The sequence below is a fragment of the Haliotis rubra genome, unplaced genomic scaffold (assembly GCF_003918875.1).
Source record: "Haliotis rubra isolate DU_JTF1 unplaced genomic scaffold, ASM391887v1 Scf82, whole genome shotgun sequence".
Taxonomy (NCBI): domain Eukaryota; kingdom Metazoa; phylum Mollusca; class Gastropoda; order Lepetellida; family Haliotidae; genus Haliotis; species Haliotis rubra.
The window spans coordinates 1,223,541-1,248,801 of NW_025767546.1; the positions used below are offsets into that span (position 1 = coordinate 1,223,541).

The window sequence follows — 25,261 nt, forward strand, 5'->3', positions numbered from 1 at the left end:
ATAATGTCAAGAATTTTTTTTATGGAAATAGAGCAAGGAAATAATATTCATATTATCAAATATATAAACTTACTACAATTCTAACAAAAATTAGGAAGGGAATATTATTTGTACTTTCATAAAATTCAATTATAAAACAGAAATTATAACCAAGACTGCAAACAAAGTCTAAAATGACCAAATCTGATAAACTGAAATAACTCAAATTATTCTGACAATTTTATTGCTGTTTCAATTTGAATTTAGACTGAATTACCCAAAAAGGAAAACAAGCCTATCTTTATATTTACTAAAATGTTTATGTTACCCCAAAACTCTTCCCTACAACAAGTGAATTCACAAAAGGTCAATAACCTAGTTCAGTTCAGTAAGACTGAACATGATAATTCCCCAGATATTGAAACTACCTGCTGTTTTGGTTTGAATTAACTCCTCACCCAACCCTGCCCTAAAAATAAATAAATAAAATCACTATTCCTAAATACGTATTCAGATTAACTGAGTTTAACAGACTTTAGATATTTATACTGTCAATAATTTAATCTACTTCTACACAATAATTCAATGAACCCCAATCTTGACTTAATCCAATTGAACAAAGCAGTATGAAAGTGGGCAATGACAAAATATTCACCCCAACAAACATTATAAACCACCTCACACTTTGCAAACTGGCATTCAACTGAGCTCAAGATGAATATGTATTCTGTGAAATGAAGTTGAGTTGTTCGAAGTGTCATGAGTATATAACTCCATCTGTTACCAATGTGAAGGAACACACCCACACAACAGCTGCAGGGTCACTATGGTAACAGATGTAGGAAGATAATCATCTAAATATACACTGTCAAGACAAATAATGAAATATTGAAATATACCAAACAAAAACATTAATAAATTCTGAAAGAATAATGAAGGAATTATTGTTTGTTTTTTTCGAGGTTAAAATATACAAAATTAAGCTTGTGAAGAATGTGCAGCTTGCTGTAAGTGCTTGGCTGGTAGCTTGGTACACACGCATTATATGGACACGCGGGGCCACATATCACACACAAGATCACATATCACACGCAAGGCTGATAATGATAGAATGTTTGATTGATGATAATCAACGTGATATCTGTACCCAAGTTTATAGCATGACTGGACACATTGTATCCAACTCAATAGCATTCTCTCTCTCCACTCATTGAGAGTGTTCCATTTGTGAAAGTGCCACACACCTTCCTAGGGATGCAACACACCAGATATGTCATCACACCCTTTCATCACCAACTCATAATGAAATGAAAGACCAAACATATTTGACAACAGAATCCAGTTACTGCATGAAAGAAAAGTTAGGAAAACAAGATAGCCTTGGAAATGTCCTTGTACAGAATGGTACTTGGGGCACCTTGCAGGAAAATGACACCTTGGATATTCTTGTCATCACAAAAAGACAACAAAATGGAGCTTATAATTAATTTTTATAACAAAGACACTCTCACGTAGACTGCTTTTTAAAATGTTTTGGTTGTCAAATATTCTTAGTTTTCAAATCATTATGATAAATAAAAGTATAGTCAAAGCTGAAACAAAATAATGTCAACCTTGTTCCTTCTTGTAGATCCACTGTCATGCAGTCCACAACAAACTGTAAAAGTAACATGTCAACACTCCAAACTAGCACAGCTCCATCAAGTCATGCAGCATTCCTGGCAGGAAAAAAAGTATTTCAAACACAAAAACGAGGCAAAAGAAATAATTCTAACTCCATAAAGACAACATTAAAATATTTTCTTACCTTTCGAGAGACAGGCATTGGTTGTTCTTTCACTGCTTCAGCTTGTATGTTCTTGAATTTGGCTACCATTTTCTTGGCAGCATTTTCTTTTGGCATACCCTCTGTCCAATCTGTCTGTGCTTCACTGACAACATCTGTGCGTACCTCTGGCTGATTCTCAAACACGCCTGGTTCCACCTGTTGTTGGTACTGGCCTGGCAGGTCGTTAGGATTGACACTCTCGAACTGACCTGCCCCCGGGGAGAGCTGGCCTCGGAGTGCCTTCACACGCTCTTCCTCTCTGGGAGGGGTGAACTCCTTGGTTCTGACTCCAGAACCAGGACTCTGTTTCCCACTCTGACTTTCAACTTGCTTCCAGTGGGACACCAAGTTCCTGGCAGTACCACGTTCAGGAAGTTCTTCTCCATATTTTGCAGGATCAGTTTCCTTGGCAACATCACTTCGGACTTCAGGATTGTTCTCAGCAATGCCACTATCTATCTTTTGGTTGTAGTCGGGAATAAATTCTTGTGGCTGGTTCTCGAAAACACCAGTTTCAGATCGTGGTGGAGTAATGCCCCTACGGTTGGAGACTGCTACCTTGCTGTTTTCCTGTTCAATCTCCTTGAATCGTGAGACAAGATTCCTGGCATAACCTTTTTCTGGAACAATCTCATCAACTTGGGCATTCTCACTGATGACATCAGGTGAGGTTTGGGGCTGACTCTCGTAGACACCACTCGAAATTCCCTCTCTGGGTGGTGTGATTTCCTTCACTCGGTTTGGGGTAGGTGGAGGGGACTTCATGTTATGTTCCATTTCACGGAACTTGGAAGCAACATTTCTGGCAAACCCTCTTTCAGGAAGTGGTTCATCTAATATGTCTTCACTCCTCACGACATCAGATCGTTCAGCTGGCCTGTTCTCAAAGACTCCTGCCTCTGCCTTGCCCTCATACATCTCAACATGAGCTCTAGGCTCGCTAACATATTCTCCTCTTGTGTTTCTGTCAGGAGTTATCTCCCTTTTGCCCCTTGCTGCAGAGGATGGTGAGCTCTCCATCTGCTTGAAGCGCTGAGCAATATTCTTAGCTGAACCTCTTTCTGGCAGAATTTCTTCAACCTCTTGCCCAGATTTGACAACGCCCTCGTAGTCTTGTGGCTGGTTTTCGAAAATGCCTGCTTCAGCCTTTCCTTCGTACCTCTCAATGGTTGCTGTTGGCTCAGAGACAAATTCAACCTTCCCAGTGGCTCTGTCAGGAGTAATCTCCCTTTTCAAAGGTGAAGATCCAGTGTAACTGCCAGTTCCACTTTCCAATTGCTTGAATTTTGATGCAATATTTTTGGCAGTTCCTCGTTCAGGCAGTGGCTCACTTGTGCTGTCAACTGATCTGACGACGTCTGGATTAATTTGGGGCTGACTTTCAAAGATTCCTGCCTCAGCTTTACCTTCATACACTTGAATGTGACTTGCTGGCTGACTTTCGTATTCAATTTTTCCAGCTCCCTGGCGCGGAGGAGTTACCTCCCTTTTGTAATTTTTTGGCTCGCTTGCAATCTGTGTGAATCTACTGAGAAGATTCTTTGCCATGCCAACCTCAGGAAGTTCTGCTCCAATATCTCGGTCACTTTCACGTGCGACATTATCTAGACGGTCTGGTTGGTTCTCATAGACACCTTCTTCTTCCTCCTCCCAACCAATGTTCTGTGACTGGGTTACGTTAGTTGTCTGCTGCGGTCCACCAGATTCAAAAGTGTTCCTCACTGAAGACATCTCAGTGAAATGTACCTGAAAACAAGTGTGAATAGAAAGTAAGTCATTACTGAGCACAACAGGACTACAATCACAGCAAGATTGGGCTGCTTATGAAGTTACACTCAGTTTTCAAAAGGACTGCTGGACTGATGTGGCTTTTCACCATAGATCTTAATGTCATGTAATTTGTTCATCATTTTGCCCTAATAACTGGATGAGCAAAGAGGTGTTTCAACTACTTAGGATGCATTTATCCAATGTGGTCAATATATATATATACCGGTATATATGTATGTGGACAGAGAGACAGACAGACACTGTAGATGAAGTACACAGTACAGATACTGGTATATCTGAAAAGTTAGAAAGACAAGTAGCAGAAGTACTTACATCTTCTCGGTCTTGTGTTTCCCGGGCAACATTGGAACTGTAGCCATTCTGCTGGGCAGATCCACCGCTGAGAACACAGAAAGGAAAGTTGTCAGAATTGTTGTATCGGGTGGTCAGGCGTGCTAACTTGGTTCGTGCATGTCATTGTTTGCTCATGATGTCAGTCACTCAAGACTCAATTGTATTATAGTTCTAATATTGCTGAGAGCGGTGATTAACCAACACACAGAAGGATGTCAGTGGTGCCCTGACAAACAGCAGTTACAGTGAGTGAGTTTGGTTTTACGCCACTTTTAGCAACATTCTAGAAATATCACGGCGGGGGACACCAGAAATGGACTTCACACAATGTATCCATGTGGGGAGTCGAACCCGTATCTTCGGTGTGACAAGCGAACGCTTTAACCACTAGGCTACCTCACCGCCCCCAGCAGTTACAGAAGGATGGTGACAGTCAATCAACACACTGATGGTGACAAGCAGCCACCCCACTAATACCCAGTTTAGTCACCTCTTATGCAGAGTAGTAAGTACTAGAGGCCTGTCCTGCCTTAGAAACTCCATATGGTCCTGTTCAATGATATTATCATGCTAATAGTGTACAAAATAATAGGTGCATTTGACTGATTGAGCAAAAGTTACCATCAGGTCAACACAGAAAGATAAACAGTTGAGATCAGGTATCAGGTCAGAGGTTAAAGTTCACAATCTAAATTTAAGACATAACTGTCATTATTCTCATAAATATTATCTCCCAGAGTGGATATTCCTGGTAGGTGTTTAATTATATATGAAAAGTTCTTCTTTACCTATCATAATTTGTCACTTTATGAGCTTCAGACAGTAGAAAAGACCCAATATTATTATTGATATCTGGAAGAAGGTTATCTAAATATTTGAAGCCTTAAAACTGCCTGTGTTATTCAAATATGCTCTTCTAGGGTGCTCTGTATCTGTTGATATGCAAACATCATAATGACACGAACAATACATGTGTTTAAAATCTTAATGTTCTCACAAAAAAATCAAGTCGAGTTTAAGCTCCTAAAAAAGCCTTTGTCCTAAACATGAGGCTGAGAATTTTCTTAAAAAACCAAAGAAAACTACATTGTTTAGAAACACCACAATAGGCATTAGCAGGAGACCGGACCAGTGTCTACAACAGTTGGTAGTTCCCGAAACTAAGACAAAAGTGTGGTTTGCGGGGAGGGGCGAGGAGTGGCTCAAGACAAACAGTACTCACCCCATAGACTGGACGGTAACCTCTCTGACCACCCTGGAGTCGCCTTGGTCACCAAATGAATCTGAAACACAAACCAGACACTGACCATACTCGTATTGACTCAGGTACGTTTCTCTAAACAAACTGACCCAAACATCTTTTGTCTTCACATTTGTCCACTAGCTTGCCAACAAAGGGATTCACTGTTTCAATCTGAAACAACTGGAACATTTCTCGCATTCCAGAAGGAGTGAATGATGAAGTGTGAAGTCAGGTGAACGTGTGATGACCAAACAACATTCAGATACAAGGTCAATAACCATCACAAACATCCAGTAATCCATTGACTCAGACAATCAATTTAACAACTGCAGCGGAAATAATAACATTATATCTCTTTAGGTCAACAATTGGATACCACATACATATTTCAAACAAAACATGTGGCAGAAGTCCAAGAAGGAATTGAAGCTTACAACAATGATGACTTTTACAAAAAACAGATTATCCAATAATTTATAACATACACAGATGTGTATATGCTGTTGCCGAGTTAAGGAGATGTGTATCAGCGGCCGTGAAACCACAGAACAGTTACGACTACTGAAAACACATGTTGAAGCCTACACTGTTCTCACCTCTGCCTTATCAAAATGTGAACTCGGCCCATAACGAGTATCTTCTTGTCAAAGAGTCAAACTCACTAGCTAGTCCAACAACTTCTGCTGTTAAATGGCAGGAATTGTGAGTCAAGACATTCTCAGAAAGCAAACAATTTAAGAAGGTCACATTCTTGGGGGCATAAACCTGGGCAACTGGGTCACAATTTGTGAAAATCAATATTCTGTTCCCCGGCACTTTCCCTACTGGCACTGAGTGGAAGGTCAAGGCAGGAGGATTGTATGAGAGCTTCCGTGAGTATCACACTCATTGTTGTGATGACATGAAGCACTATAAAATCTTCTATACAGTGGCAGACCATAAGAAATATTGACCTGTCCTCCGAGTGAGAGTGAGTTTGTTATTGCTTTGAACAGTATTTCCTTAATATCATAGCATGTCAGCTGAAACTGGAGGAGACCAAGAAGTGATGTAGGTCTTTAAGACTTTTGTGAACTCAGTGATTATGGTGTTAAGCCAAGAAACATGATGACACAGTGGGCCACATACCTTGCGTCACACCGACATACATGTACAATCAACAAGGTCACACTGGTGTGGTTATATCACCACACCAGAGAATTCTTATAGAAAACTACTTTCACAATCAATGTCGAGCATTTGAACCAACTATAGATGTATTTACAACTACAGGCCACAAGATGTAAAGTTGCAAACCTCACTGGCATTCAAAATGTGATATCACCAATTCTGGTGACACCAACAAGCTAAAACTAGTTTCTCTCATCTGAAACTGTGACATCTCCTTTAAAAATCCCTTAAAAATCTCATATAAACACAACTGATCATTATCTTTACACCATTATGTTTGGTATGGCAGAAAGAAGGTAGACATTGCTGTGGTTTTGATCTGGTGCTCTCACCTGTAGATTCAACAGTACAGTGCCTTTGCCCTAAAATTATGTTAGTACTTTACAGGTGACACTGCTTTACACTAAAAAGACCAAGCATTTTGAACAAGCGCATTGTTCATGCTCACAAGTGCTGCCAGCTGAATTCGATAAAACAACCTGAGGTACTGTTGGAATCAATGGTTTCTATACAGCCATGGAGAATAAACACTCTAATAATTCTATAATCAATGAGAGTTAACCTTCACTTGGTGGACGAGGAAACAGCTTAGAGCTGCAACATCCATCTGTACTCTTGAAAACTTGCCACACATACAGAACAACCAAATCTTATTCTATTCTTAGAGAGGCGGTGGGGTAGCCCAGTGGTTAAGGCATTCGCTCATCACGCCAAAGACCCAGGTTCGATTCCACACATGGGCACAATGTGTGAAGCCCATTTCTGGTGTCCCCCACCGTGGTATTGCTGGAATATTAGTAAAAGTGGTGTAAAACTAAACTCACTCACTCACTCTGTTCTTAGTAAATTCTGATAGGTATCATTCAGTTCTAGAGTTTTAAAAAAGTGTTTCTGTTTTATTATCTTAATATGCAAGTCATATATCTATATACAAAACAACCTCATGGAAATATATATAAATATTTATTTTTTTTCCTTTTCTTTACTTTTACTTTACTGTTACATCTCCCCATGCTGGCTGGGTACTGTTGTCACAGGGTCTACTGTCCATGGTGGGTTAAGTACTGTATTGATCTGACAATTGTCTTTAAACTTTCATGCTTGAACACACATACACATCGATCAATATTTACTGGAAACAGTCCTCGCTAATTTCATGTCAAGTACACTACTGAAATATACAAATCAATTACCTGCCACCCCATTGGTGACCCTATGCCTGTGGCCGCCGGTTGCTTCATGCTGGGCGTTATTGCTAACTTGGCGCATGTAACAGCTGTACCAGGATGTCAGATTCTTGGAGGCTAAACTGCCTTTATTCACTCTTGCCATTGCAGTAGGGGGCATACGAGACAGTAAATATGCTCACAAATCACAGGTCGCCGCTGTCAACTGTATGTCAATAACACAAGCACTACAACCAACACACCTTCCTGTTTTCAAATTCACTACTCAAACATCGACTGATCAGAAGAGTGCTTCCATGAAGTGTATGGTCATAGTATCCGTCAAACTGTTTGTTTCATGCTCTATTTGTCCTTCATAAATTTTTAATGACCTTCAGTTTTAAATCCCGAGGCATGAAGAACTTTCAAATTAGCATTAAAATAATTCCACAAAATCTACATGGCAGCAATCTGTCATTATGCTGCATATCAGTGGTGCACAGACAGAAAGGGAAATGGGCTGCACTATCAAGATCCTGCAGGTATTGATCAAAGAGAGGTATACGACATGTGACAGGTACTCCAGAGCACAATCCACAGGTACACTGTCACCATGGACCAGAGTCCAGCATGTCTCTCAGTATCCACTATTCCTGGTAAGTATTCCACGGAAGTAAGCTCCGATTTGAAACAGTTTGGAGTTCACAGTTTCCTGTTAGTCCACTCCGAGTGTCCCAAACCTGCCGAACCTTTGACCTGGGGATGCGGACAGGTGAAACTGACATGCCCTCTCTAATTAAGTGACACGCGTTAATTACAACAATGACGCTTCTGTTTCTCCACACAACAAATGTCAGTTGCCGGCACACAGGGACAGAACAGTTCAACCATGACAGGGCATGATTTTGTTACAACTTGGGAATACAGAGGCAGCTTCACTCTTGACGACACAGATATCTGGTTTAGTGTGAAACAGTCTGATTGGCTTTCAGGTCCCAGGTTTGTTTCCCATTGGTCTGATATCTCTTTTAGAAAAGCATACATCAAGGGTCTTGAGTGACCATTCATAACAGAATTCTTATGGATTAGGTATAAAGATATCAGTATCAAATATTAATTGTAATACACTTACATATTATTAGGAATGTCACAAAGATTTTCTGGGTGAATAACTTTAATGACAAAGAAACTCAGGGGATAATGAATAACTGTTCCATGCTGAGTATGATCTGCACGGATTATAGCTTTATAATCCTGATCCCAACTCAACACCGCAACTAATGAGCAATAAAACTTCATATTGGTAATGTCATGCAATATGCTTGTTTAACTTTAGAATACTTAGGTACATACAGTCAGGAACAGGCCTCCACATAGGAGAGGTCTCCACACACGCTGACATGTTTCACAAGGAACAAAGTCTACTGTAATAAATCTTTCCCCAAACTTATTACTTACATAATGTTACAACAGACAAAATGTCTGACATGGATTTATCACCCTGTGTAACGGCATGACTTACCACTCATTTCAGTTATTGTAATATTAGACAATGTACTTTCAATCAATACACCATCTTGGGTTAAAATATAGAAATAGTTGATGAAATATGGAAACAAGTAAACTCCAGATTAATATATAATATTCTTTGCATACACCCCAGGATGTGTTGTTTATCAATACAGTAAACGATGAAGTGGAACACTTTTTATGGATAGACAACTTCTTTGTTGCAGTAGTTGCGACGTTTCGGTGTAGATCCTAGCACCGTTATCAAGCAAATACATTTTATTTGCTTGATAACGGTGTTAGGATCTACACCGAAACGTTGCAACTACTGCAACAAAGAAGTTGTCTATCCATAAAAAATGTTCCACTTCATCATACCAGCTTCTAAATGCCACTTAAGGAAGTTACAGTAAATGATGTTTATAACAAAGAGGCTTGTGACAAACTGATACAACAAACTCAGAAAAAGGAGCTGTGTATATACATCCAGCCACTTGATTGATATGGTGGTCATGTGTGTAACAAACAAAAGTTATAATGAACTAAAATTACTGGTACCTTTCAGTTTGTTTTGGACCATAAGTAAAGTTTACTGTCATTGTGTATCATAGTACACGGATATTATTGCACCTTTGTGTGACTCAACTGATGTGCAAAGTTAACTTAAATTGAGACAAAACTGATCCCTTTGTAGGTATTGTTGATTATAACATGGCCGTCCCGCATGGAGAAACATCATCAGCTAGCATCAACAGGTAGACAGTTGTGTTGTCAGATATATTTATATATCAATATATATATATATATTGATTGGTGGAAACTGAATAGGATATAGGTAGCCTTTTTATGAAACACATTATGTGGGTCAGACGGTTGTGTGATTTAGCTCATTAGTCCTTTCTTGCATGGCTGCATTTCGGTAATGTAACAAATTTGTTTGCATGTGTGGCTTCAGGTATCGTGGGTTATATGCCGCCAATGTTCTTGTTAATATTATGAATAAAACATTCAACTGTCAAGAATGTACACATTACTCAACAGAAGCAACTGGGTAGGTTTCAAACTAGGGTGTAGAGTTATGTAACTGTAGCAAATGTTTTGAGAAAGTATCATCTTTGAGCGTATTTTGATTATTTAGAAGTAGCTACATTCAGCATACCCTGGATTATTTTACGCATTATTTTGCCATTATGACAGAAAACAGATGAGTCAGTAGAAAAAGAAGTACATAAATCTGGCATGCAGCCAACTTCAGGAGGTACATAGACTGTAGTATGGAAACATGTACATCAATTTATCCACCGTGAAAGTGAAAGTTTCCTTACAATTGATCGTAGGATGTTTCACCAAGAATTATATAAACAGTCCTAAATATTAAGGAAGAAGAAATGTTGCTAAATATGCATCAACAACAAGCCCTACCAGTCCCTGGCAATGACACTTGGCAAGGAGCATGAGGTTTTTCACCTCATTGTTGAAGGGTGGTCCCTGTAATAGCTTGTTAGAGATTCCTGTGATATTATGTCGCAAGTTGTGTGGCGAATATTATATGTCAGTTGGCAGTGTATAAGGAAAGTATCATTACCCTTGATATTTGGTATATGTTAGCAACAAAATAGGCCATTCTATTCCTTAGTGATTACATACATGAATTAGTCTGTATAATTGGTGTAATAATCTCCACAAACACATGGGATTGTAAACACAGACTTCACATCTGACTCATGACCACGCTGATGGTTATAGTCGCATGGTGACATTGACCTTCTCATAAACTCTGTCAACATTATTCAATAAATCTAAACATAGGACACTTGATCAGCAAACGGTAAATCTTCCTGAACACATGTACCATGATTGATTCTGAGATTTTTCTCTTGTACACACCTCAAATGTGTTGGCATACTATTTGCACCAGGACAGAAGTATTGAACGTGAGTTACTTCCCTTGGAATCATGGTAATGCTAACTAGCCATGTCAATTTGTTTGCATGGAGCACATAGTGCTGTTCCTGACATGGCTGCATAGATAGCCCCTCCTGGCCCCATGCATGTGCACCTGCTGCAGATTGCATGACCTCACTCAGCTTCTTGGACAAACAGATGGAAGCCCTGCAGGTCGGCCGAGGACCTCATTATACCGAAAGTGGTTTCACATTTGTGGGAAATGTAATCACTGAGCAAATATTCATACATCTAAATTTAAAATCTCGAGGCAGTCTTCTTTAAACAAATTGACAAATCTATGAGACTGATTTTTGTATTTTGAATGATGTTTCATATCAACCTTTTCAATACTATTATAATATATAGAAATATGTATGTATGTCATACATTCACAGTGCATAAATGAAATTTTTATCGATGAATGAAGAAATGAAAGATTCCCGTTATATAACACTGACCCTAAACCTTGTGGTTAGTTAATACGGTTTCATGTATGAAAGCCTAAGACATAATCAGCTCTTAATTTGCTGTTGACAGTGTTTCAATTACATGGCCTAATCTTGCCAGGACACATATGGTAACTAACAAGAACATGCATGTAATGAGGCGTGTAATCCAACAAACCTGGCCGACTCCCCTTGACAGCTCTAGTTGCAGTGTGCGTCCGCCTCACCTTGTTCCGCAGTCAAATGTTTGCACTTGTCACAATCATGTGAAATGTCTGCTTGTCAATATGACACAGTGGCCAGGTATTAAAGAATCCACTTACAGGTGATGTGAAAGAAGCGTATATATGACTGGTAACTCGTCCCGGGTTGTTGCCGTGGCAGCCACACTTACGTCCCTACTGTCTGACTCTGCCCCAGGAAGTCTCAACTCTATGTTAATATTTTGAATTCCGTGTAAATGAACGCTTTCTACTTCCACATAGTGACACCTTGATTTTTGTACACAGCCCTGTCCAAGGATCTGGGGCATGCCTGAAATGACTTGAGAATGTTGGTTTTTTCAGAGAAATCCATTCACAGTTAGCCTCATGGAGGTGCTGTGTTTGAAATAACACAGGACAGGTATTTGAATTCAGATGTCTGCATTTTAAATGGGAACTGCAAAATGTTGTGAAGGGATAACATATATTTTGTCCTTCTTAAAAAGTTCATATATCACATTCATATTGTCTTGAGTGTTTATTTTGTGTTTTAGAGGAACATTCTCAAAATCACAGGAGATATTCTATTCAATTTTTGACCTTGATGCTTGTGAGATGTACAATTCGACTAACAAAGATCTCCCAAAAGACAGATAATGTGTTTATCTCATAAAAAATTATATATTGTTATCACAGAAGTTCTTAATCTTTTCTCTTCAGGTTAGGGTGCTACTGGCTAGGGTATGAGTTCACCCTAAGTAAATTTCATGCACACCAGCTGTGAGATGTAGCGCCATAAGTGTGGACAAACCTTGGCAGTATTTATACACCTTCTTGTTGGTTTATGACACTCACTAGCTGCAGTGTTCAAACAGCACTTTGAAAGTGCCCTGTCCTCTGTGTACACAATGTACATATATGTTACATTTATTCTTTCAAGGTCAAGATAATGCAATATATCCCAGTGGTAGATAATGCAATATATCCCAGTGGTAGATAATGCAATATATCCCTGTGCCAGATAATGCAATATATCTCAGTGCCAGATAATGCAATATATCCCAGTGCCAAATAATGCAATATATCCCGGTATCAGATAATGTAATATATCCCAGTGTCAGATAATGTAATAAATCCCAGTGCCAGATAATGCAATAGATACCAGTACCAGATAATGTAGTAAATCCCAATGCAATACAATATATCTTTGCCAGATAATGTAATATATCCCAGTACCAGATAAAGCAATATATACCAGTACCAGATAATGTAGTAAATCCCAATGCAATACAATATATCTTTGCCAGATAATGTAATATATCCCAGTACCAGATAATGTAGTAAATCCCAATGCAATACAATATATACCAGTAATGTAAGATAATACCAGTAGCAAATATACCCCAGATAAATGCAATACAATATATCTTTGCCAGATAATGTAATATATCCCAGTACCAGATAAAGCAATATATACCAGTACCAGATAATGTAGTAAATCCCAATGCAATACAATATATCTTTGCCAGATAATGTAATATATCCCAGTACCAGATAAAGCAATATATACCAGTACCAGATAATGCAATATATACCAGTACCAGATAATGTAAATCCCAATGCAATACAATATATCTTTGCTAGATAATGTAATATATCCCAGTACCAGATAAAGCAATATATACCAGTACCAGATAATGTAGTAAATCCCAATGCAATACAATATATCTTTGCCAGATAATGTAATATATCCCAGTACCAGATAATGTAATATATACCAGTGCCAGATAAAGCAATATATACCAGTACCAGATAATGTAGTAAATCCCAATGCAATACAATATATCTTTGCCAGATAATGTAATATATCCCAGTACCAGATAATGTAATATATACCAGTACCAGATAAAGCAATATATACCAGTACCAGATAATGTAGTAAATCCCAATGCAATACAATATATCTTTGCCAGATAATGTAATATATCCCAGTACCAGATAAAGCAATATATACCAGTACAAGATAATGTAATAGATCCTAGTGCCAGGTAAAGCAATATATACCAGTACCAGATAATGTAATATATCCCAGTACCAGATAAAGCAATATATACCAGTACCAGATAATGTAGTAAATCCCAATGCAATACAATATATCTTTGCCAGATAATGTAATATATCCCAGTACCAGATAATGTAATATATACCCAGTACCAGATAAAGCAATATATACCAGTACCAGATAATGTAGTAAATCCCAATGCAATACAATATATCTTTGCCAGATAATGTAATATATCCCAGTACCAGATAATATAATATATCCCAGTACCAGATAATGTAATAGATCCCAGTGCCAGATAATGTAATATATACCAGTGCTAGATAATGTAATATATCCCAGTACCAGATAATGTAATTTATACCAGTGCCAGAATATCCCAGTGCTAGATAATGCAATATATCTCTGCCAGATAATGTAATATATCCCTGTGCTGCTGGTCACTCAAGACTGACAGACCATGCTCATTTGGCGAATTGACAGCTAGATACTGCCAGTCATACAACTGATTCTGAAATTCATGTTAACATATGACAGCAGGTTGGACACTATGACAGCCTGCCATTCTCCATTGGTACTCATATACCCACAGTCAAGCACATAGACCACACAAAGATTCCCCAGGTGTTTCCCGGGACAGATCTCACATCGGGGAATCCCAACTGACTTCAGTATTGGCAAGACAGAGATCTCAAACTGTTCTCTACAGGATCTACCGATGAAGTGGGAAATACAGAGTTTGACAGTGTTTGAAAGAAAAGGCTAGTTGGCATCCATTTAAACATATCTGATAACTTACGAGTACAGTTCAATATTTCTATTTTCATTATAACTTTTAAGTTAACATGAGCCAATGAGGAATATGTCTTGATAGATGTCCAAATATTGTTCAGTGTCAGCTATACATCAGTATGAATTCTTACAGTGTAAACTGTAGCCCACAGATATGAACTCTTATTGTGTCAGCGATAGACTCCGACATGAACTCTTATTGTGTCAGCGATAAACTCCGACGTGAACTTTTGAAGCGTATTCCTGTACATGCCAGGGTGGCTCAATATTAACTATAACCCCACTGATATATGGACATTTAAGTCACTTTACACATCTATTTACGTGATATATTTTCAGATTTGCATTAAAAATATCTAAAAATAGCATTATCAATATAGTTTCAATGCATGCACTGGAAATCAATCTACTGACGAGCTCGCACAAAGCATATTACATAACTATCCATCTTCATCAGCCATCTTAACGTTTATTACATACAGATTTCCTGCATAGTTTGGAAATGTACAAAGACGCAACTATAATCAGTTTACCTGATCTCGCTCTGAAATAAACATGGAGTATGATTAATCACAAGACATATTACTGCCCTAATCTACATGCTAATGGTGCATTATACATGATGGCTATTCAAGTTTACCAACCTGGCAATAATCGTGAAATACCTGGCTTAAACTTGAGCTAATCTCATCAGTCACTGGTAAGTGAAAAGCACTAAATCATTAGAAGTGTCAAGTTCACAAGTCAATACAGCCTACACGCCCTCTTGCAGTCAAGGTGTAATTGGACAGTTTATGTAATATCCAACCTGTCGGCGCTTGTTGTACTTTGAAGTTTACAAGTTGCTCCCAGATAAAATTTCAAACAGATAAATTTTGATAAGATAAAAACTGTGTTTGTCCGATGTTTAAGCTGACTGGGGTATTTCTGACTCAGGGCTGTGTGTTCATGGGAAACTAATTTGTTCTTTCACTGAAGGTTTTGTTTCTCAGGGCCCTCCTTGTCCAAGGTGACAAATCAATTTGTTTGAGTAAAGACAACTCTTCAGTAGCGAAGACAACCAAACATTCAAATTATTCCAGACATTTCAAAACTACTACAAGCCATTCTTCAGCACATTTGAAAAGAGAATTCCAGTGGAAAACCTCAATCCTGAGTATTGTAGTGACATAGTCAAGAATTAGGTAACCCTGACAAAACCTAAAAAACTGGCAAAAATTGTAAAAAGGAAGTTAATCGTAATACCTTCCCCATGAAATAAAAAAGAGACGCTGTTACTGATTAACAGTCTATTTAAAGTTTCATGACAGAATGCCTTGCTGCATCTGTTGAGACCATGAAGGCCTAAGGATTGGAATAGAGGCATCTCAGAATGAATATATCAAAGTGAATATTGGAGAATGCACTTTGTTACTGGTGTCAATGGAATATAATTCACATGACATACAACAAGTGTCTGTAACCCACACAGACAACAGACAATCTCACACACCTGCTCCACAATCCACAAAGCCTTCCCAGTACTACAATACCGGTATATGTAACCTATGGGGTGGTGGGGTAGCCTAGTGGTTAAAGCGTTGGCTCGTCACGCCAAAGACCCGGGTTCGAATCTCCACATGGGTACAATTTGTGAAGCCCATTTCTGGTGTCCCCCGCTGTGATGTTGCTGGAATATTGCTTAAAGCGGCGTAAAACCAAATTCAGTCAGTCAGTCAGTCAGTCAGTCAGTGTAACCTATGATGAACTAAATAGTGATTACAGATGATAACCATGTGATCACTTTGAAGAAGAGACCCTGATCTCAGCCTATTTGGGGTTTCTTCGCGAGACAGCAACATTCTCGTTGGAAAATAATAGTCATCCTTATCTCAGCAGCCTGTACTTCATGGTTCCTTTTTTGGTCCATTTTAATTACTGCAAACAAAACTTCACATGAGTGAGTGACAACATGCTTGAGTACTATGTATCTATCCAGGGTTTAACCTCTACTATATCCTATATCACAAGCAGTGCCACTGTACACACACAACTACCTGTTAATTGGTGGCGACAGCAGGCCCTTATGTGCCTATAATTAGATTTGACACATTTCATCATTGAATGCAGCATATGATTGTATCATGTGAATTAACTGGTTTTACCACTAGCAACTCCCACCTGAACAAAATCAATATAAATGACAACCCATGTGTGTGCATTATCATGTGTGTGCCCAAATCCAATGTTTGTCAAAGTTTATCTCCTCAGCTCCGTGCAGGAACTGTTGTTGATAGATGTATCACTGACTAAGAACAAAGCTCACCTCGAAAATATCGTATCTGTCTTGTGACAACATCCATGTTGGATCAATCCTAGTACACTCCACAAGTACGAAAAGGCACAAGCTTGACACATGCATATATACAGATGATCTGCTGGGACGGCAATATACGACCTGTGCTATTTCTATACTCAGGCTGACTTTTCAATACAGTTTATGCCTGGACAATTCAACTCTTTTATACTGCAGACTTGGGTCGGGAGGTTGGAGCTGTCAACCACCGTATGTATTACCTCGCTATAAAACACAATCAGAAGTCCTCATACTACTGACGTGCAGTACACTGCCCCTTTATAAGGCAGACCATAGATACAATTGTATAGGTACCTCAAAGACGCTTTCAAATCAGAACTAAACAATTAATGGTCGTAGACAGATATGCAGGTTACTTGTTGGTTTGGAATCAAGCTGGCAGTGATATAGTGTTCCAACATCTCAAGTGACGTAAGTACCTACAGTTCTAGTGTATGCATGACAATTCAACTTCCTTGTTGTAAAATATATATATATGGTAAGTATGGTAGGTAGAGAGAGGTAGTGGGATTAACTTGGAGGTAGGGTGGGGTGTTTGGGTGGGTGCGGAGGAGGACACTGTAGGGTAGTAGAGGGGACTGAAGGGTGGATAGAAGAGATGGGATGATGGGTAGGAAACTGAGTGGGTAGAAGGGATGTGGACATACGTGAAACAGATCAAAAGATGTATATATATCAGTAGGGGGTAGACTCGGGAAAGATGGTGTTAAATGCCTGAGTTGTTCTATTGATGGAAGAAGCCATAAGTTTAGGAAGAGAATGATTCAAATGTCAAAGTGAAAGTGACATGAAGTGTTATTGCTTCTTCTCTGCATCTGGCAACAGGGCAAATATTCTCAACTAAACGTTTATCAAAACCAAATGATTAGCGTTAAAGTACATCAAAGATTAATTCTTTGCAACAGCCAAAATTCTCTGTGGGATAATACACAAATGAAGATGAATCAAGTTACATTTTGGCACATGCTGTTTCTGCCTTGTGAGATTACCAAATACATCCTAGCCAGAATGCTGCTGCTGCTGTTGCTGCTGCTGCAGCCATGATGATAGTCCCATTACATAAGACACTTCGACCTGCTAGCTACCATGCCTAATACTTAACAGACACCTATCAAACAGGCGATGGACCAAACATTATATACAGCCAAGAGAGATTCACCGTTATGAAATGGATGGAATCTACACTGAAGAAAACTGCATCCGTGTTGAAGGTTACATGTTGGCATTTTGATGAAAGGGACATATACACTATAAAATAACCTTTTTTCTCACATGAAACAAAACACATTTGTAGAATAGGTAAGAAATATCAGTGCAAGTAGGAAGCTCAATATATGTGTGAACATATTATGCAATGATGAGGCCCTTAAATTGTTTCCCAATGTAAACAGGCCAGAGTTACCTCCCTTAGATTCTGGTTTACTTGATGCCAGTTTTACTGGTCTCTTCCAAAGCAAAACATGTAGTGAAATAATGTAATTGTGTGAAACAAATATGAAAAATCTGCTTTATAATTAAACTGTAAGCAGCATGATAGATTGATTATGTTCACTTTCTTTCATAATCATTTACCTCAAGGCAAAATAGCAAATATGTACAACTCTGTTGATGTATGACGTTAACACCAGTGACCAACTTTCACAAAAATGGCATGTTCATTGAATCAGGATGCAGAGTTTTACGAAGAGACTTCGTGTAATCAGGGACTGTATGTGCAGAAATGGGAACATTCTTTTATGGTTTTCATTGCAACCAAGGGAAATAGTCAGAGATCAAAACCGTTGTTGTTGTGTCTGAGTTTGTGTCAGTCATGACACAATGCCTGATGAAAACTATGACAATATCTGATGAATTTGCAAAATTATTGAAATATATCTATGTTTAATTCTCAAATTCTTATGATACTGTTTCATATGTTCTACAGCAAATGAACGAAATGTCTAAACAGTTAATACTGCAAGTCATCAATCAATCAATGTTCTCATGGTAAATAGGCACACAGTATCAGTCAATCAGTGGTACCCATGGATGACATCAAGTGATGGTGGTACCATGGATGACATCAAGTGATGGTGGTACCATGGATGACATCAAGTGATGGTGGTACACTGGAGGACATCAAGTGATGGTGGTACCATGGATGACATCAAGTGATGGTGGTACACAGAAGAGATCAAGTGATGGTGGTACCATGGATGACATCAAGTGATGGTGGTACACTGGAGGACATCAAGTGATGGTGGTACCATGGATGACATCAAGTGATGGTGGTACCATGGATGACATCAAGTGATGGTGGTACCATGGATGACATCAAGTGATGGTGGACCATGGATGACATCAAGTGATGGTGGTACACTGGAGGACATCAAGTGATGGTGGTACCATGGGTGACATCAAGTGATGGTGGTACACAGAAGAGATCAAGTGATGGTGGTACCATGGAAGACATCAAGTGATGGTGGTACACTGGAGGACATCAAGTGATGGTGGTACCATGGATGACATCAAGTGATGGTGGTACACAGAAGAGATCAAGTGATGGTGGTACACACAGAAGAGATCAAGTGATAGTGGTACCATGGAAGACATCAAGTGATGGCGGTACCCATGGATGACATCAAGTGATAGTGGTACCATGGAAGACAACAAGTGATGGTGGTACCCATGGAAGACATCAAGTGATGGTGGTACCATGGATGACATCAAGTGATAGTGGTACCATGGAAGACATCAAGTGATGGTGGTACCATGGAAGACATCAAGTGATGGTGGTACCCATGGATGACATCAAGTGATAGTGGTACCATGGAAGACAACAAGTGATGGTGGTACCCATGGAAGACATCAAGTGATGGCAGAAGAGATCAAATGATGATTGTACCATCACAGACATCAAGTGATGATAGTACCCATGGAAGACACCAAGTGATGGCAGTACACACAGAAGAGATCAAATGATGATGGTACCATCCTAGACATCCAGTGATGGTAGTACCCATGGAAGACACCAAGTGATGGCAGTACACACAGAAGACTGACTGACTGAGTTTGGTTTTACGCCGCTTTTAGCAATATTCCAGCAACATCACGGCGGGGGGCACCAGAAATGGGCTTCACACATTGTACCCATGTGGGATTCGAACCCGGGTCTATGGCGTGACAAGCCAATGCTTTAACCACTAGGCTACCCCACCGCCCCACACACAGAAGAGATCAAATGATGATGGTACCATCACAGACATCAAGTGATGGTAGTACCCATGGAAGACACCAAGTGATGGTGGTACCATGGATGACATCAAGTGATGGTAGTACCCATGGAAGACACCAAGTGATAGTGGTACGCATGGAAGACACCAAGTGATAGTGGTACCATGGATGACATCAAGTGATGGTAGTACCCATGGAAGACATCAAGTGATGGTAGTACCCATGGAAGACATCAAGTGATGGTAGTACCCATGGAAGACACCAAGTGATGGCAGTACACACAGAAGAGATCAAATGATGATGGTACCATCACAGACATCAAGTGATGGTAGTACCCATGGGTGACATCAAGTCATGGTAGTACCCATGGATGACACCAAGTGATGGCAGTACACACAGAAGAGATCAAATGATGATGGTACCATCACAGACATCATGTAATGGTAGTACCCATGGGTGACATCAAGTGATGGTGGTACCCATGGAGACATCAAGTGATGATGATACCATCACAGACATCACGTAATGGTAGTACCAATGGGTGACAGCAAGTGATGGTGGTACCCATGGAGACATCAAGTGATGATGATACCATCACAGACATCACGTGATGGTGGTACCATGGGTGACATCAAGTGATGGCGGTACCCATGGGAGACATCAAGTGATAGTGGTACCATGGAAGACATCAAGTGATGGCGGTACCCATGGAGACATCAAGAGATGGCGGTACCCAAGGAGAACATCAAGTGATGGCGGTACCCACGGAAGACATCAAGAGATGGCAGTACCCACGGAAGACATCAAGAGATGGCAGTACCCACGGAAGACATCAAGAGATGGCAGTACCCACGGAAGACATCAAGAGATGGCGGTACCCACGGAAGACATCAAGTGATGGTGGTACCCACGGAAGACATCAAGTGATGGCAGTACCCACGGTAGACATCAAGTGGTGGTAGTACACATGGATAACAGCAAGTGATGGTGGTACCCACGGAAGACATCAAGAGATGTGGTACCCACGGAAGACATCAAGAGATGGCAGTACCCACGGAGAACATCAAGTGATTGTGGTACCCACGGAAGACATCAAGAGATGGCAGTACCCACGGAGAACATCAAGTGATGGCAGTACCCACAGAGAACATCAAGTGATGGCGGTACCAGCGGATAACATAGCAGTATCCATGACTACCACAACCACAGTTCAGCAAGGTCAGCAGGTAGACTGACTACTGTAGAGATCCTGGCAGTAATTACCACTCTACAGCATTGGCTACACGGTAGCATCCAGAACATCTGGAAATCTCTTCCATATAATTACTCCCTTGTTTTTATCTGCCTGCATGATTTCAGCTGCAGTACATATTCTATTTTCTTCCAATCTAAATTCAATATCATGCATCAAGTGAGTAGGAGAAATAAATCTGAACAGTCATCACATATGCCAGCAGTTCTATTCCTGTACAAGGAATCAAAAGATGCCAATGCTAAATAGTCCACAGCCTTCCTACATGTGGGAAAATACGATATACAGCTGTACAGAGTGACCTGTAAACGACTATATACATACTGTATCATGGCAACACGTCCATACCCACTGGCCCTGAATAAGAACTTATATCATCACCAAGTGGTTGAACTGTGAATTCTCTTACGTTTTGTAATACGCAGAAATGACGAGAAGGGTTACTCTGTCTCGCCAGATTGTGTGCAGAATGTGTTCCCTTTGTATAGTAATGTAAAACATGTATGGATAAAGCAAACTCCTGATACCCCATTGCCAATGATTCATACTGAATCTATAATTGTCTGATGTCATTACTGTGTGTGGGAGAAAGTCAGCTGAATATTCAAATAAGGAATATACACTATACACTCTCCTAATGGGCAAGGTAGAATAGCGAGCTGAGTAGTCATCACACATTTCATCACAAGTAAGCAGGTCGTATACAAGTCACCTCTCCTTGATCATAGACTGCATTCTAGGTGGATAGTCAATTTCAAGTTTTCAACAAGAAAAGTAATTCCTGATTTCTTTATTCATCAGTAGAGGGCAATCTTCAGGATATCCCTGTGAAAAGTCACCTTCACTATCGTAGCTAGCAACAGCATAAACCTTAACACTAATGCTAATTATGTGGTGCCTGTTAGTGAGAGATATCCTACCTCTTTACAAACTGGTAATAGACACTATATGATCAGCTGACTATAAAGCCGTGGCACAATGCCAGGTAGGGGGGAATATAATCAGGAGGGGAGGACTATAATCAGGAGGGGAGGGGTAATGGTGCTAACATGAGGGATGGAGCTACCGTTGTCACCGCAGTGGCAGTGCTGGGAACAGGTACCTTGGAAACTCACAACTGTTTTTTATTGTTTCTTGGCATACAGAGTGCATGTTATAGCCTGTACTCCAATTTTATTTGCTTGAACATTTGCTTCCCTGGTTTGTAGTGACTGAGTGAGTGAGGTTTTATGCCGTTTTTAGCAATCTTCCAGCAATATCACGGCGGGGGACACAAGAACGGAGTTTCACACCTTGTACCCATGTGGGGAATCGAACCTCGGCCTTCAGCATGATGAGCGAACGCTTTAACTACTAGGCTACCACACCGCCCCATCCCTGGCTTATACTACTACTAAATAGTAGACTCACATACATTTCATCACTGTCTGAATTGTGGACATTGTGCACCTCATCTTTATAAATTACAAAAGTAATTGTACTTTCAATTGAAGAACTTCATCTAGTTCTCTGAAATCAAACAGCCAAATCATTCTCAACCTCATTTCAATTTCGCGTAAGGGATCTAAAAAACTATGTTTTTATTGATGAATAGAGGTCTTAAAACATGTTCTTGTAATGACACTTAAAAACAACAACAGGTTTTGAATGTATGCAGTCTTTATCCTGAATGCTCTATCCAGAGCCTTGAAGCACCTGTCAACTACCTGCTGATCTACCTTGTTCTCATACACCCTTTGGGAACATTGAATGTCAATCAAGCAACTCTTCAGACTTTTTACCTCTTCATGACTCACCTCAGTGGACAAAAACATGTCAAACATGCCATTGAGAAACATACATCAGTCACAGGCACACACTCATACACAGAAAGAAAGGATCTCAATCCATCTATTGCAAACTTAATTGACAGATTTAAGAGGAAATGTCACAACCAAGAGACATATGGGATGCAGGTAACACGTCAAGGGAGTTAACTCCTTCTATAGGTTGACGTCAATATTGTTTTTAAAAATGCAATAGTTTTGCTCAGGATATTGGGAAGCAATACTTTTCAGGATTTCCTTTTAATGTTGGATACAGGTCTCCTGAGGTGAGGATGAACAAGTTGATAATAAAGGGACATTCAATTGGATGAATTGATTATGATATCACAAATCATCCCAGAAAATTAAAGACATGTGGAACAGAATTGTTTGCAAATATTGTAAGTTATTCCATTTCTTCTTTGTTTTGAGCCGAATTGAGAAATTGAAGAATGAACTTACCTGAATATCTCTTCTCATCCTTGGATCTGGATATGACTCGGCCATCTTGAGAAATTTGTTCTTCCTGTGAATATTGATAAGAAACATTCATTCTACTTCCTGTACTCCAACGTTTGGCCATTGCAATATGATGGACAACCTATGTAATCAAGTCTGACACTATAACTGACACTGGACAGTGAGGGTGGAAGGTGACTTGGCCGGTGAAACCAGGAACTGCCAGAATCTTTGGGGTGGAGGCCGACACGGAAGTCAGTCCGCGGATCTAAAACTTGGATATTTGGGGGAAATGGCAGGAGTCGTCACCGGAGAAAAAACACGAAACCTTGTGATTGGGAAGACTACCACTTGTTGTGAGTGGTGTCGGTTTACAGCAGCCGATATACCTATGGTGGAAAGACAGAGTGGGTGTACCATTCGGCCTCTCTCTCACACAAACACACAGCCTCAATATACTGCCAAAATGGTAAACATGCATCTGTAAACAAATTCACAAAGGCTCAGCTCCCCTGAGGACTTGAAGCAGGTTTTAGATGAGGGTAGTGCTTGTACGATGTACATTGCAATGAAATGTACACAGTGATGCCCTGTCGCTGAGGTGTTATACAGGGGCAGCATGTTGGTATCAACAAGCTGGAAGAACACATAGTTGCAGCACTGCCAAGGTGGATCCTATACATGGAGATGCTATTTGGGCTTCCTTAGTGAATTTCTACATGCCCCGTTGTTAATGTGTATAGGCGGGTACCACTCTCTAACACTGCATGTGCTAAGCCTATGTTGGAGTGCAACCCTTCCTTCAATTATCACCGTCTTTCCACTGTGTGTTTTACCTGCACAATGTAAACATCGGTCTCAGGTAAGTCTACTTTGATTCACTTTTTACAGTTTCTAATTACTCTTCAGGTGAGTTTTAAAGTTCAGACGTGACAGAAATGAACACTAGCTAGGAACGATTGTAGTGTGTGCTTCATCAGTTGTCAAGGCAATACCCTAACCATTGGGTCCAGTGTCATTTACATTACTGTTCAAACTGACATTCACATAACTGACAAACTTCAAATAGTTAGACACTTTCATAAATACATTAAAACAAGCTTCTCCATCCAGATGATTTTAACTAAAATCATGAAAATATTAACATTTACATGCATCATTAATACAGTTTCTGAAGAACATATTATTTATAATTATGTTTCATCTGGATAGTTAATAATGTAAGATAAGTAGCATGCTTAAACGATCTTATTACGAATCTAAATTTCAATGCAAACTTTAAAAACAAAACAAACATCAAATGCAAAACAAACAGCAAAGCAACAAATTATAACTCCTGACAAAACCACACAGCTTATAGTGAAAAATGTTACTATGGCAACAAAGCAGACAGTGTTACAGACAGAGGCAGACATCCGCATGCAGAAATATACATGTTCATTGTAAACCCCACAACATCAGATTTCTGCAAACATCCAAATCTGTTATGTTTTTCTTTGCAAACAACATGTCTTTATCTGATATTTTGATTACACTAACTTTCTCAATAGAACAATATAAAGTCAACTAAAACCTCTACAAACTTATGTGGGGTGGTGGGGCAGTGGTTTCAGCATTTACTCTTAGTGCCTCCATGGCTCGAACATTGCATACACACCTATTTTGAAAATAAATATTGAGCACATAGTTTGAAGAAAAATCTTTCAA

The 25,261-nt window shown here is 39.6% G+C and overlaps 1 protein-coding gene and 1 long non-coding RNA gene across 22 annotated transcripts in view; one reads left to right on the forward strand and one right to left on the reverse strand.

Annotated features, from left to right (window-relative positions):
• The window catches only part of LOC124261982 (cardiomyopathy-associated protein 5-like), a 117,369-nt gene that overhangs the window by 14,799 nt on the left and 77,309 nt on the right, over positions 1 to 25,261 (reverse strand). For all 21 annotated transcript variants that reach the window (XM_046696353.1, XM_046696354.1, XM_046696355.1 and 18 more), the window contains 4 exons: positions 23,558 to 23,621; positions 5,154 to 5,214; positions 3,911 to 3,977; positions 1,787 to 3,553 (listed from right to left, as the gene is read on the reverse strand). In XM_046696353.1, coding sequence (XP_046552309.1) covers positions 1,787 to 3,553; positions 3,911 to 3,977; positions 5,154 to 5,214; positions 23,558 to 23,621 — 1,959 coding nt within the window. The remainder of the gene's footprint in view (positions 1 to 1,786; positions 3,554 to 3,910; positions 3,978 to 5,153; positions 5,215 to 23,557; positions 23,622 to 25,261) is intronic.
• The window catches only part of LOC124261984, a 69,555-nt gene continuing 68,442 nt past the window's right edge, over positions 24,149 to 25,261 (forward strand). Inside the window, exon 1 of the long non-coding RNA XR_006894482.1 lies at positions 24,149 to 24,416. This is a non-coding gene — a long non-coding RNA (uncharacterized LOC124261984). The remainder of the gene's footprint in view (positions 24,417 to 25,261) is intronic.